This window comes from Propithecus coquereli, unplaced genomic scaffold, assembly GCF_000956105.1.
Source record: "Propithecus coquereli isolate 6110/MARCELLA unplaced genomic scaffold, Pcoq_1.0 Scaffold127, whole genome shotgun sequence".
Lineage (NCBI taxonomy): Eukaryota > Metazoa > Chordata > Mammalia > Primates > Indriidae > Propithecus > Propithecus coquereli.
The window spans coordinates 3,136,557-3,151,805 of record NW_012136858.1 but is presented as its reverse complement, the minus strand read 5'-3'; the positions used below and the strand labels follow the sequence as shown (position 1 = coordinate 3,151,805).

The window sequence follows — 15,249 nt, the reverse complement described above, 5'->3', positions numbered from 1 at the left end:
TTATCATTATGTATGTACACATTATTAATTTAAAATGATTTATCTAACTGATTCCTTTTGTTACCTGGCTAGCAGGGAAAAGGGGTCGAGGCCGGTCCTGACCTGTTACAATGAAGACTGACTTGCTATGTGGGATTACACCAGAAGCTTGCAGTGGAGTAATGGTAAGGAAATCAAGCAACCTTAAATATCTCGGCTGTATAGGAGCATATTCTATTGCAGAAGACCTTCCTATGAAGATCATGGAATCAAATACGGGACATTGAACTAATACTTGGACTTTGATATGAATTTCTTTAACAATTTTCTCTGCAGTGCAAGTTATTAAACTAAAGCTACTCTATTTTCCAAATGTGTTCCAACAGAAATCCTTCATAACTTCTAGCATGGTATCTTAATAAAGAATAAAGTTCTTCTCTAAAAAATCTGCTCTAAGTAGATTTTTCCCCTGTTTTTTTAAATTAAGGATCCCAGCAGTGGTATTTTGAAATATTCTCTTGAATTTGTGCATTTAAATTTTATTGCAGTGGTATTAGATCAATGCCACTGTTGGTATCCTTAAATTTTATTTCTGCTCACCAAGGTTAATCATGATTGTCTATATCTTTTTATAGTAATCACTTTTGAATTGTGTTCAGATATGCAGTTTCAGGTGTAATCATCAGAGCTGGTTAGTCAGGCATTCCAGATAGTGGTTCTTTTCAGAACCTTTTTTAAAAGGGTTGGTTAACTACCTCAGTAGCAGAGGATTGAACTATACCCTGTCTGTACTGTACATAGAAAATCTTTGTAGATAAAAGCAAGGCTTGTTAAATATGATATGAGGGTAAGATTTTAATATACCAAATGTAACATTCTTAGTTGCCTTTAGTTTCAGAGGCTTGTAAGACTTCCTCATGACCATCATAACAGGCCTTGCTTTTGTCGTATTTTGTGGCTGAAAAAGCAGCCTTGCTTCTTCAGATATTGTAGTTATTTGGATGTATAATAGTTTAGCAAGATGTTACTTTTGTAAGACATCAGATGTTCAAAAAAAGTGCATCCGAACTTGTACTAAATACTGCAGTGTCCCTTTATAAAAAGTCAGACTAAAACTGACAATTGTACAGCGAAGCCTGACATTTGGATATTTTGAAGTTTTTTTCATAAATCATAGAAATTAGTATATGGCTGTAGTTTAGCTTTTTAGGTAAAAGGTATGTTTCATTAGTGCATTTCTTACTGCTGATCACTGTAAACATGTGAATCAGCTTTCCATTTCTTATGCAGGTCATGATAACTTGTAGAGTAGAGTACAATCATTTGTGCTATGTTTTTAATTTTCTAAAGCACCTTGATGACAGTGAGTGTTCAGTGGTGAAGCATCCTCTATTGAATCACCCTCAAAATTTTTTGCCAAGTCCTAAGTTGATAGCTTAAAGTCAAAAGTGAAATTACAGTTTCATTAGGACTTGGTGTAAAGAAATCCCTTCTCCCCTTCCCCAAAGGGATACTGCAGTTATATCACATACCCAATAGGCACCACGATGAAGATCAGAGCTTATACTTAATTAAGGTTTTATACACACCAGTTCCCCAGTAAATGCAAATTTAACAAGAAAATCAGACATGTCATATGTTCAAAATGCTCATGGCAAACAATCATTTTGCATTCCTGCAAATAAAATTGTTTTATACTGTAAGCTGGAGGCGAGTGTAACTTATTTTTGTAATAAAGTTTTTATTTTTTTTATGTGTCATTAATATAAATGTGTGTTAGTATAGAAATTTCTGGTTTAAAACTTAGAATTGCACACATTTCAGTATGTTTATTTGTACTTACATAATTTTAGAATAGTGGTTGCCAATAGCCTGTATGTTTTACATTAATTGGTTTTTTTGTTATCTTAATAAATCATTTTAGTATGTTGTATGTCAGTTACTGGGATAGCTGGGACATAGAGTGTAATTTAAAATTTGTCAATAAGTATTCATTGGAATATATGTAAATGTGCCTTGCCGGTTGTTGAAACTTACCTACAAAATGAGTATGGGGTGACAAAAATTAGTTCCTGGTGCTTACTGAAACTTTCTGCCACTGATTTTATATATTACCCCGTGCTTTTTTAAAGTACATCTCTCAAATCTTAGTGTAAGTTTGAGGGCTACACAAAACATTTACATTTCATCCTAACATAATGAATATAATAGGTTGTGGAAAGTGGGTAAACTAAATGTAGCCTTCAGTAAAATTGAATCTCAGTGTAATCCTTGGTGCTGGCATTTCCCGGTTCCAAGGAGTTAAATGATCCCATCTAAGAGGTCATTGCCATGCCTATTGGCACTTTACTGTCATACCATTTTTAAGGGACACTGTCAAGGTGTTTTAGTTCTCAGAATTAATTTGTTGGGATTTTAGGACAGGCTTGTTTGATTTAAAGTAAGAACTGCATTGTCAAAGTTGAAGACGAACACTTTTGTGCATTCACAAATGTGTTCTTAAGAAAACATTAAAATACAGAACTGCGGATTTCCAAGATTATTTGGCATTCTTAGTTTGGGGACTTGGGAGGGAAAACTGATAAAAAGAAATTGTGAAGAATTGATGATTATACTTAAAGAAGGGTAATGTAAACAGTGGTGATGAAATATATACACACTCAAGTGAAATTACTTGACAGTGTTCATTTGAATAACTTTGAATTCAAGCCATTATAATTGCTTTTAAAATTAAATATCATTTGCACTGTTCTGATAATGGGTGCAGTTTTTGAGCAATATAATCAGAGCTAAATATGCATGTAGTGATTAGTGATGTGAACAATTAAGTTCCGAGAAGAAATACTGTGGTATTTTCAAACTTAAATTTCTGTAGTAAAATCAGTATCAAACTTACCAGATCAAGGAAAACAGGCAATGCATATAAACATACTTTTGAATGTTGTGTGGCCTATAAAGCAATAATGCAATTTATATGGAATGTCATGGGATATGAGAAATGGAAATGCAAAAACAACTAATCCTTTAGTAAAAATGTCAACATGTTAAAGGGGGAATGTTAACTAATGTAGGTTACTGCTATTTGTGATTTGTTTATGGGTTCTTGGCTTTGACAGCTTCAAAGAATGGACAGATTATGACAAGTTTAAGAAATTTTGTATATATTGTCAAGGAAAGGGTCTTAAATCCAGGAGTCTCATGTCCCTTCCTTGGGGTAAAAAAAATGTATCGTTAAAGCATTCTGATTGTTAAAAGAAAACTTAAGGTACCTAACCAAAACAGACGCAAGATTTTGTTTCTGCAGACTACTTGGCAATCAAAAGTGATCATAAATTTAATTTATCAGTTTCAGAAAGTTAGTTGCTTTGTGAGAAAATTGTGTTATAGGAATATTCTCCCGAGCATGCTTTTTATGGAAGATTTTCAGCCATTGCAACTAAATCAGATGTTAAAAATGAAGGGAAAATTGAGCACAAAAAAAGCTGTTGAACACTCATGATTGCAGTTGTAGCGTCATGAGAAACTTTTCTACTAATTACTGCAAATCTGATTTAAAGTATAAACATTTTTTCTCGTAAAATAGGAACAACATAGAAATGGGTTGATGGGGTGAATTGAGGTATTCACTTGCATATGAGATATTTGAAGACTTTAAATAATAGAATGAGCACCAAAACTAGTTGGGCAAAATTGATACATTCAGTATAGCTTTTTTGACTGTTAAGCCAAAAGTCACTGTAGATCAGAAACAGCAAAAGATCACCATGTTATGACAGTATGATAGAAAAATCTATATTTCAAGGGGAGAAAATTAAAAAGGGCTTCATGCATTTAGCAGAGGGGCACTAACCCTAGTAAATGATTGCTCAGGTTTCTAAGATTTCAAAAATACCCACCATTACCTGATTAATTTTCTCCCTGATTATGAATAGCATAAAATTTTTATCCGATCATAGGAATTCAGTGGTGGGTATAACAAATAAATAGCTTAAGTGACAACACATAAAAGAAACAGATGTGTGCGGATGGTGTTTTAAGGTGTAGTATTACTCAGTAATCATACCACTCAATAGGGCATGCCACTACTTTTCTTAAGATGCTAATGATGAACCAATGCTCATAGTCATTTTTTTAAGTGGGCAAAATTAGTAGATGGACTTTTGGGGTCTGTCACTTTTTAAAAGTATTTAAGACATAAATTTGCACCACAGTCTGCCTTCAGTAATACACCTAAAATATTTTTCAGGACCAGAAGCATTCAATTGGAAAATCAATCTTTTGCAGATGCAAATCAGTATTACTAACACTCTGGGTCAAAGATTAGGTTTTTAATGATATTAACAGTAGTCTGGTAAATATTTAGGAGTCTGGCACTGAGAAACAAAAGCTTGTACCTGACTAGTATTTTTATTTAAAAAAAATTAGTTCTGTTAGCTTATTTAAATTGTCTTTTACATTTATTTATCCATAGAATTTATATTTATTTCATTCCTTTCATCTCACTGAAAACTGTCTGCAGGCTCTTTGATTTGGATTAGATGTGTGAAGTACTGTCTTTTGCCAAAAACCTCAAATTACCTGTTCTTTTCAACTTAGTGGGTTTGTGCTTGTTTGGAGATCAGTTCAAAAACTATCTGTACTATCTGTACTGCCTCTGATGTTAAGATTTTATGTATAGCATAAGGAAGCTAGCTCTGACTATATTTTCCTAAGAATAAAGACCTATTTTTGTAGCATGTCTTAGGATCTCCAAGAGTCCAAGAATTATTGTGGGTGTCCTCCATTTCATCATTTTTCACTTAACAGCTTTTAAGTAGACACTTGGAATCTTTAGAGATCTATCGCCTTTTGATTATCCATACATTCAAAGTAACTAGCCAATGGTAAAAAAATTCCCCAATTCAATACTGCTAGTTGCAATCACATGACTGGAAGATGTATAGAATAAATGTATTGGGCTGGTCTTCACTCAGTTTTAATTGTTGATGGAAATATTCTGTGGTCATGCACACGCCATTGGATTTGATGGAGTTAGTGGTAATTTGCAAAGAATGGGATACTTACACATTTGGGGCTTTGGCTCATAGCCCTAGGACTTTCTGGGGTGGGGGGAAGAGTAATTCCACCACTCTTGAGAACAAGACTTCTTTTAGGGCACTTAGTGCAGAGTTTAGTTTCTATTTGGGATTACCAAAATTTAGAACAGTCATGGAAGTTTGAATAAGACTTATTTTGGACGTGGAAGAAGTCCTAATAAACCATTTTGGAAATTAGTGTCTCCTAGTGTTACAGCTTCCTAAAATTGTACTCCTAACTAACACAAGCAAACTTAGTAGGATCAAAATAAGGTTTAGAGTAATATAAGTTTAGATGACTATCTGATTTTTTTGTCTGTAAAGTGGTTTATAACAGGTCCTGATGTGAAGGGAGTTATAAAGACTTATTTGTAATACTATGAATTGTCATTTCGTGCCTTTTTTAGGCTTTCAGTTGTATTCTCAAAAGGAGATTCTTGTGACACAAGATTTCAACTTGCTTTGGAGGGAATTTGAGCATACCTAAGGGAGTTGGCTTCTTACATCATTTATGAACTACAGCCAATTTTTTGCTTTTTCAGGGCAAAAGGGCAAAGGATTTGGGGTGGACAAATTAATTTTATAACATGGAAAGCTTTTTACCACTTACCACAGATTAACTAAAGAATAAGACCAGGACTTCCTGACAATAATATAAAATCTGTAAAAAAGAGTTTTGTAGATTTCATATGATAAAATTAGGTCTTATAAGAACACCATGACATACAGAAGTGTTCCAGCACACATTGTGTTATGGCTCATTTAATGGTGTTAACTTTAAATGAGATGAAATTTGAATAATCATGAAATTTATGTAACAAGTACTGCATCATTTGAACAAAATTGCTGAAGCTAGGTGCATCTATATCATGACTAAAACCTTGATGACAATTTTTAAGAGAATATCTTTAGTGTATCAGTATTTATATTGGTTGCTTTAATTGGAAGACTCAGGAATTAGGCTTCTAAAATTGCTTTAACTTGTTTAACATGTCATGAAAAATTAGAAAAACATGTACAAATTTTGTTTCTCAGTTACATTTAATATTTGGAATCTGCTTGGAGGAAAACCAGAAATGAGCAATATGTCAAAAGTCATCTATGAAAATTGGCAGAATATACTTTTCTACTCCCTAGCCACATGGGTATATAATATAGTGTTGTTTTGGCAAATTTAGTTCATACCTCCTTTGCTTTTTTCCTTGAAATAGTAAAAATCACATAAATTTGCAGAAAATGATTTCTTAGGAATCCTTCAACATTGTTAAGGACTGGTGCAGTTCCCTCTAGGCATGCTGCTTGGCTTCATATTCATTTATACATAGAATTAAAATGAAAGATGAGAAAGCCTTATTCTAAAATTACATTATATAGCTCATCATAGTTGATCTCTTGATTTCCTGAAGATCCATTTAGCACTTAAGAGACCTAGGTGAGCGTCAACATAGCAGCACAGCAAGCAGCTATTGTAGTTATTCGGTTTTTTTTCCCCCTTATCCCTGTTTAGTGTCTTTTCATCAGTCTAAGTTACTACTAAATTTTATGGTCAATTTCTTCTATGATTTCTATTGCTGCATTTTAGAATGGAAGCCCCTGGAGGGCAGGGAAATCTGAATTAATGGTGCTAATCACGCATTTAAAAAATACTCTTCAAAATGTTCGGTTTGGTGGAAAATTAGTTTATTTGCCAAATTAGACTTAATTGTGACATAAATTGAAAACCAAATATTTTGAACCACTTTAATTTACAACGTGGAAAGCTTTTAAAAATAAGCACAACATGCTAACAAGTAAATTAAGATCATGAAGATCCACATTTAATAGTCTGACCTTTTAAAAACAAAATCGTCTTGAAGTTGAGGGAACAGTTGATCTTATGTTTTATAGACAGCTTTGTGACTTTTATATTTGTTAATTTTAAAAACAAGCCAGTGTGGAAGTGACAATTTACATTTTTTTTGAAATTAGAGGAAAAGGGTGTTCAGAGTTATCTTTAGCAATGGACTTCAGGAAATTCAGCAGATCAGTTTTCCTTTATGCTGATGTTCAGTTTAAGTCTGTGCTGCTCAAACCTGTTCTCCCCCCCTACCCCCTGCACGGGGTGTATATTTCTTTGTGAGGAAGGGGTAGTACTTCAAGATTAAATTCTTGTTTTGCTGATGAGGAGAGTCTGGTTGGGTTTAAGTCCATAAAGTTTTTATGAGGTTCCCTTTGCATAGCAATTTGAAGATGAGAGGGTAAGTAATTATACCTGAGAAGAAGCATGAAGGTTAGGTAACTAAAAATTAGGTCCTGAAAACAGCCATTTCCAGGAGTAATCCCTATTGCTTAATATATCTTAAAGAAATGGTTACATCCATCCGAGTAGCCTTATATTTACCTACCAATAGGTAGGTGGTTGAAATTCAGTCACCTGAAAAGGGAGGCTCTGAATTCAGGCTTTTTTTTTTTTTTTTTTTTGCTATATATCTAAGTTTCAGTAGTGATGGGTAAATTTGGTACTTAGCATAGTTGACATTTTAACTTGCTAGTACTTTTTTTTTTTATACCTGTCTCACGACGGTCTAATCCCAGCTCACATTCCCTATTAGTAGATGAACAATCCAACCATTGGTTGATAGTACTTTTCAAAAAATGTAAAAAGATCTGTACATGGAAAACAAATAGCACAGGATGTGAAAGTCTTCTGCTCGCATCACAGTCCACTCCCAGAGATAACTCTTCTCTTTGGTTCCCATGGTGGTTATTTCTTGCACCTCTTTTAATTGCTAAATTTTGGGGGGTGGGGGCTTATTTAAATTTGAAGTTATTAAGGAGGTACAAATGTTTTTGGTACGTGGATCACTTTTTATAATACTTAAGTCAGGCCTATTAGTGTGCCTATCACCCGAATAGTGTTCATTGTACCTGTTAGGTTTTTACCCCTCTCCTTCTCCCTAACTGCTAAATTTAAGCTGCAATTCTTTATCCATAGTGAGAAATTTATCTTAACATTAATCATGTGCTTTGCTCAACTATTTTAAAGTCAGTTGGTTACCTTTATTATTTGAAATACACTTAAGGCCTCTACTTATTATCAATTTTAGTATCCCTTTTCCTCACCATAAAAGGTAAGGGAACAGCACACTTAGTTTTCTTTTCCTTCATTTCCCATTTCCTGTTAGCTGTCTTTATTTTTCTGTTGTCAGGTTTATACTTCTTTTAACTGATTATCTTACACTGTGTGCCTTCTGACTGAAGATAACCAAAGCATTTATAATGCATAATGTACTTATCTGTCCTCATCTACCACTGTAGCTTTTGATACTTTATAGTAACTCACTTTTTTCCCTTTCAGTGCATGTATTGACTTTAAATTTCAGCAGCACAGTTCTTAGTATGTCCACTGTCTTGTTCACTCTTTAATGCTAGAGTTAAAAAGTTACCAGTTTCTTATAGGATGCCTTGAAATATTCACACTATTTTCTTTTTGTGCTTCTGATTTTTTTCTCAAGTGTTTGATGATCTTTATTCATATTTGTGAAAGAAGCTTATTGAGAAGAGTAGTTTGGTGTTACTGGACCAGTCTACTGAAATGGCTGACTGCATTTTTTTGTGCCTGTAAAATGAAGACTAACAGGCTTTACTTTTAGCTTTCCTGGGAGCAGGGAGGAGGAAAGGGTGCCTTCTTCAGTGCCAGAAAGAAGATTGCCCAATTGGAGGATTTTTCCCATTTGGAGGAGAGAGGTAGACCCTAAAAGCCGATGTACAGCCATCAGTCACATAGATTTCTTCCTGTTTGACTCCTGGCTGTGAACCAGTAGGTCTTGCCTTTTCCTTTCCATTTATCCCTCCCATGGAAAATGGTTCCTGTTCTTTGTAGCCCAGTGAGTGCAAAATTAATGTGAGCCTCTTTTTTTTTTCATGTCCCCCATATTGGTAGACTCATTTTTTTATATGAGAGATATGTATCTTTTGTACCTAAATTGTGCAATTTAGTGTAAAAAGGTGCTAGTTTTTAAAAAGAACTGGTAATAAAATACAATAATATGGTGCACATTATCCTAGGTTTTTTTTAGGAAAAATTATCTTAATCTGTAGTATCACTTTCATGTCACTGCCCATTTAAAAATAGGAAAAGTTTAAATAAGTCTTACTTTGAAGAGAACAGTACCCAGCTTGCTAACGAGTACAAAGAGGACATTTTGTGACTAAGTATGCAAATTTAGTGACATTCTTCATTGGGAAAACCAGATTATTCTGAAAGGCCTCTTTGGGAATATATTAATAGTACAACAGGTTCAAAATGTTTAGCCTATGATTTCTGAACATTTAAAAAGAAAGAAACCATCGAGAATTTTTTGGTTTTTCGCCTTTAACAGCTTACCTTCATGTCTTGCTCTTTTTTTGTTTGTTTAAACCAGGTAATGAGAGTTCATTCATTATTCATTATTGTGTGGCAGGGAACTCTCAAACATACCTTTGAGATTTGGTGTTCTGGGATTTCATGAGAGTTTTTTTTAACCTACTGTGGAATATATTCTTTTATACTTTTGTCATAAGCTCGCTTTGCTGATGAGGGGAGTCTAAATCCTTTAAATTTTTCTACATAAAGGCAAATCAAACATCTTGGGCCATTTGGGCTGTTGTTGTGGATCTCTTCCCAGATACTAAAACAGTTCTTAATTAGGTTTTATGATACTAAATATGAATTGGCTATCAAGGGAGAAACTGACTTTCATAGTTTTTGGTATCAAAAATCTTGCCTAATTTTTTGATGATAATAGTATCTGGCCGGCCACACACTGTATATATACATACGTACACAGATATATATACACACACACGTAGCCAAGAAACATTAAATCATCTTAGGTAGTAGTTCTAGCTACCCAGGTCTTTCAGTTAAAATTGATGGACATAGGGCACTCTGAATTTCTTACACTGATGTCTTTTTTTATTCATAGGGTTTTCGAATTCTAATATGCCTGATATGACCTGTATATTCCTTTTTTACATAGAAAGGCATAGGTTGCTGTAGTAAAATACTGTATGTGCATTAATATAATGCTGTATGTGCATTAATAGTTTCATGATTTTAGTGACTTGGAAGATTCCCTTCTTTAAAAAAATAGTTCTAGATGAAAAACAGTAAAAATATCTTTTTTTAGTCATCGAGGCATTTAATGGAAGCAACTATGTACAAACATTTAACTTCTCTGAGCCTGAGTTTCCTTACTTGTAAAAAAGACTGATATTCTGGTATTTTTCCAGCTCTCAACATCTATGACACATAGCCTATATTTTTAGTAAAATTCTTCCTAGAGGATTTTTTTTTGTTTCATTTCATTCATCCTTTTTTTTGTGAAGGCTTAATTTCACAAAAAACCAAGAAATGTTACATTAAGTCAGAGTGCTTATTCACCTTGTAATACCTCACGTGTATGAACATTTTCTGACACATTATTTTTGTGATAGTTACTCTTTGAGGGAAAGACAGTATGGTAGGTATTTCTCTTACAGTTAAGGAAGCTAATACTGGAGACTGTATATTTTGAGGAAGAAAACTATCAAGCCCTCTTTAGATAGTCCACAAAGCATTATTTCAAGTTCCCAAATTCCCTAAATTACTGTGTTAATGGCACTAGTTAAGAGTCAATCACATAGATACTAGCTAATATATGGATCTACTTTTGTGGTAGCAACTACATTTTAAAATTTTTGGAATAAGTGTTCATTTATTCCAAGTCTTAGTTTTGAAAAATTCTCGTTTAGTGTAATGTTACAATATTAATTTGATCAGGACATACAAGGCAATTTAACTGCTAAAGCAGCTTTTTTGTTCTGTTTTGTTTTCTGAGACAGTCTTGCTCTATTGCCAGGGCTAGAGTGCCATGGCGTCAGCCTAGCTCACAGCAACCTCAAACTCCTGGGCTTAAGCCAACCTCCTGTCTCTCTCAGCCTCCTGAGTAGCCAGGCCCTTGCCACCATGCCTGGCTAATTTTTTGTTTTCTATTTTTAGTTGCCCAGCTAATTTTTTTGTCTGTTTTTAGTAGAGATGGGGTCTCCCTCTTGCTCAGGCTGGTCTCGAACTCCTGCCCTGAAGTGATCCTCCTGCCTGGGTCTTCCAGAGTGCTAGAATTACAGGTGTGAGCCACCATGCTCAGCCAAAGCAACTTCTTAAATTTTATTTATTAATAATTATTCTCTAAAAGATATAGGACCAGCATGTAATTCAAAATAGCATGAGTTTTTTCCTAAGTACTAGTGATTTCTGTCTTTGCTGCACCCTGCCCCCCAACATAATTGGTTTATGTGTTGAAACCCCACATAATTATAAGAGTAAAGCATTTTATTGCACTTTTTCTAATGAGTTTGGTAGTTTTGGAATGACTCCCCTTTTAAGTGGGTTTTCCTCTCCCCTCTTTTTCCAGGAGATGTTCACAGAATACCAGTGTCCTGATAGGAAAATTAGATATTTTTCAAAGTTTTAACCTCTGGCATTTTATTACATTGACTCAAGTCTTCTTGAAAAGTCTCCTTGGCAGTTTGCTGGTTCTCTAATCTCTGACCACTTCATTCTTACCTATCCTTATTTCCCTTTTTTCTCTATATTTGTCTCCTTGAACTTCTCTACATTACAGCCTCATACCACATCTGTGTGGACTCCTGTTTTAATGTCTGGCTTGCTTGATTTCTTTGTTATGTGCAATTCTGCATTTCAGCTGTCTGCTGTACACATCAGAGTGCTTTTCTCTGTCAGCAATTGTCCCATTAATTTCTCTTACCACATCGAGTCACTCTTGATCATTCATTGTTACTGAATAGGCCTGAAAAGTTCTCTATCCAAGTCCTACCCCTTCTTTAGAAAGTTCAGATTTGGCTGAACTCCTTATTTCCAAATATGTTAAGTGGTTTCCAAAGACCAAAATTTTAAGTGGCACATTTAATTTTACTGGCTCTCCACATCTGGCTCTAGAGTCTACAACAGCACTGGTCAATAGAAATAAAATGCAAGCCACATGTATGTAATTTAAAGTTTTATAATTTGGCTCCAGCTCATCCTTCTAGCCTTATTTTCCATTAATATTGTCTTTGAACAAACCACTTGCCTTTGGCTCACCTCAACATTTCTGGTATCTTGGAGTTACACCCTACCCCACATCAACCCCTCAAGCAAAAATCCTCTTCAACCAAAATAGGTAAAATCTCCATGCTGTAGACCATTAAAACTATCAACATCATATCCCTGAGGAACATGTAAAATTTGGAGAACAGCAAGATGAAAGTCCTGGCTTTGCCTTCCGGGGATAGTAAGGGTATTATTAGTTGATTTTTCTTGTATTATTTGTGCTATAGGTTTGTAATTTAGCTATATGAGTCAAAAACCAAGATTTATCAACCTCTACTTACAGGTAACTTCAGGAGCAAAACCATAGTTTTAAAACATCTGGCAACATTTGAATGTCAGTATTTCTATGCTTTGCAATAGCAAGATGAATATTCAGAATCATCTGGTACCTTTACAGTTCATTTTCTGGCAGTGTATGTGGCAATTACAACCTTCTCATCCTCCACCATGATAAGTAATAATTTCATATGTTGCTTTACATAGTGGAGAAAAATAAAGCTATGAAATTTGGCAGAGGCTGAATAGTAAATGGGCTTAAACCAATTTGAGAATAATACTTACATGTTGTGAACATTTGAAAACCCAGTACTTGAAATGGACTGACATGGTTATTTGTCATAGGTCTCTTAACTCTGAAGCTCCTGAAGCCCCACAAAAAATTGCTCCAATTCTGCCATCAGTTTCTGTGAGCATTCTTAGGGCAGCTTTTTAGCCTCAAGAAATAAAGAACTGAAAGTGAGCTAATCATTTTAGTTATATATAAGTATTTTTTGTTTTTCACTGAAAAATAGAAGTGGTAGAATTAAACATCTGGGGATAGTATTTTTAATTATCTTGAATATTTAAGGATATATCTTGAACTATTTAACAAAATTAAAGAGTATAGGCTATATGACTTTCTGTGCTCAAAATTCACACTGTTTTAGAATCTCATTTTCATGTGAGTTGAAGAAACCTAAATTTAAATGACAGCTGTCTTCAAATAGGGGAAATTTTTCAATGAAAATTTCCAAAGTTATTCAAGATTTCTAATTAAATATACTGCATTGAATTTATTTTCCAGAATCAGTTTACCAAAATAGGAAAAGTTTCTTTTTATCGAAGGTAAAAACTGATTTTAATTATTTAGTAGCAACCTTACTGGTAGAATTAGGATTGAAGTAACAATATTAGTAATTTTCACAATTGTGAACTAAGCATGGTAGTTCATATGTTAAGTGCTTTAACTTTTACGTTGTAGGAGATAGCTAGTGAGAGGTAAAAGGAAAGATTGCAAAGCCTTTCCAAAATATTTTCTAAAGTTACTGAAGTCAGTTGAAAGCTGTATTTAAACATCTGTAGTGATAGAGTTAACATTTATATAAAAGGAAGCCATTGTCTCTAGTTAAGAAATAAGATGGAGTGTTTTACTTCCTTAAAGACTAACTTAAAATGTAGACAAAAGTGCCTTTTTCAATCTTTAATATTTATCAACAAGTAAGTATATTTTCAGTTTCCAAGCAGTTACTAACCTAATTACATTTTCTGAAGTTACGGCCAACTACCTACCTTCATGAAAGTGAGGTTTAAGAGGGATGGCTATTCCATCGTAGCTTGGAAATAAGCTAATAGGAAATGGCCTAACTTTTTTGATGCTAAGATGATGAGACTACTTAGAATTTTAGCTTTTACCCAGGGAGTATCTGTAGTTGAGCCGCTGGTTCTATAAAGTTGTATTTATTCAGTATCTTCCCAATGGAGGTTTTACCTCATGGCCACAAAAATAAGAGGGCTAAATGTGAAAATAATATCCCATTTTAAGAATGTCAGACCTTCACTCATAAAAATCCCTTAATGTTCCTCTTTCTTGAATTATTTTCTCCATTGTAATGAGTTCCTATTTTGAAAACCAAAGAAAGGAACGTTTCTTGAAGTAAAGAGGCAGTTCAATGGCCTCTTTAACAGGCATTATACCCAGTGGTTGATACATAGGGATAGGTCATGGGAAAAGAAGCTATTATGAAATGTAAAATTAAGCTGCAAAATAACATTAGGAATGTCACAAAAGGTGAATATAAATGAGATAGTGGTGGGAACAAGGACTCTGAAAATGCATATCCTGTGACAGGACAGCATCCTCCAAATTATAAGAGGTGTATGTGAGAGGGAGGAGGGAGGGACTGAAATGGTCCCCACTGGTAGTGTATCGATCCTCTTCCTAATACACCCCGACCACACAGATAATGGCCCTCAACATGTTAAAATGTGGTTTACATTCAGCATCATCAGAGTTAAGTAGGCCCGATTACTGGGACTCAAGTATTCAACATTACCTTGCAAAATTCCTGTACCAACATAAAAAGCAGTTTGCTGTTAGGGTGTGGAGAATCAGATTAAGCGGAAGCATTTTAGGTACTTAACTTTGGTGCTGCATGACTTCTGAAAATTAAGTGAAAGCAGAAGTAAGTCCTGTTTGCTCAAATTATTTTCCCACAGGCCTTTCCAGATTCTCACCTGTTGAAAATCTTCCTTTCCCCATTATCAGTTTTTAAAAAACTCCATTACAGCATTTATATTATACATTTTTTCTGTGTATGACTTCACTGGATTGTAAGGCTTTGGACGCTGGAAAAAAATGCATCTAAGTTCATTGTATCTGCCACCACATCTAGCACAGTGCCTTACACTTACTTGCTATTCAATAAATATTCATTAAAATAATGGACATATTATTGGATTGCAGTTTGATGTCTATAAGCCCTTTAGATGAATGTATTATCATTTTTTTACCCTTTATAGCTTAATGTACCCCTAGCACATGTGTGATAATTGTAGCATTTATCAAAAACTTACACATTTAATTGTATTGGCTCTCCACAGCTAACGTCTAGACGGCACTGTCTAGTAGAAATGTAACGCGAGCCCCAAATTAAAAACAGATAAAGTATTTTTAGCCCATTATTTCCAAAATATTTAATATGTAATCTAGTTCTTAAAATTGATAGTTTTTATACTAAATCTTTGAAATCTGATGTGTATTTTACACATCACGTGTCTATTTAAATGATCCATATTTCAAATGCTAGTGGCTATTGGGCAGTGTAG

The 15,249-nt window shown here is 34.3% G+C and overlaps 1 protein-coding gene across 3 annotated transcripts in view; it reads left to right on the top strand.

Moving 5' to 3' along the window:
- Positions 1 to 1,682, top strand: part of SYNCRIP (synaptotagmin binding, cytoplasmic RNA interacting protein) — a 26,087-nt gene extending 24,405 nt beyond the window's left edge. For 2 of the 3 annotated variants that reach the window (XM_012638219.1, XM_012638223.1), the window contains one exon: positions 73 to 1,682. In XM_012638219.1, the coding sequence (XP_012493673.1) occupies positions 73 to 114 (42 nt within the window). In that variant the 3' untranslated portion in view covers positions 115 to 1,682. The remainder of the gene's footprint in view (positions 1 to 72) is intronic. The other variant, XM_012638220.1, reaches the window with a different exon arrangement.
- Positions 1,683 to 15,249: the final 13,567 nt, after the last annotated feature.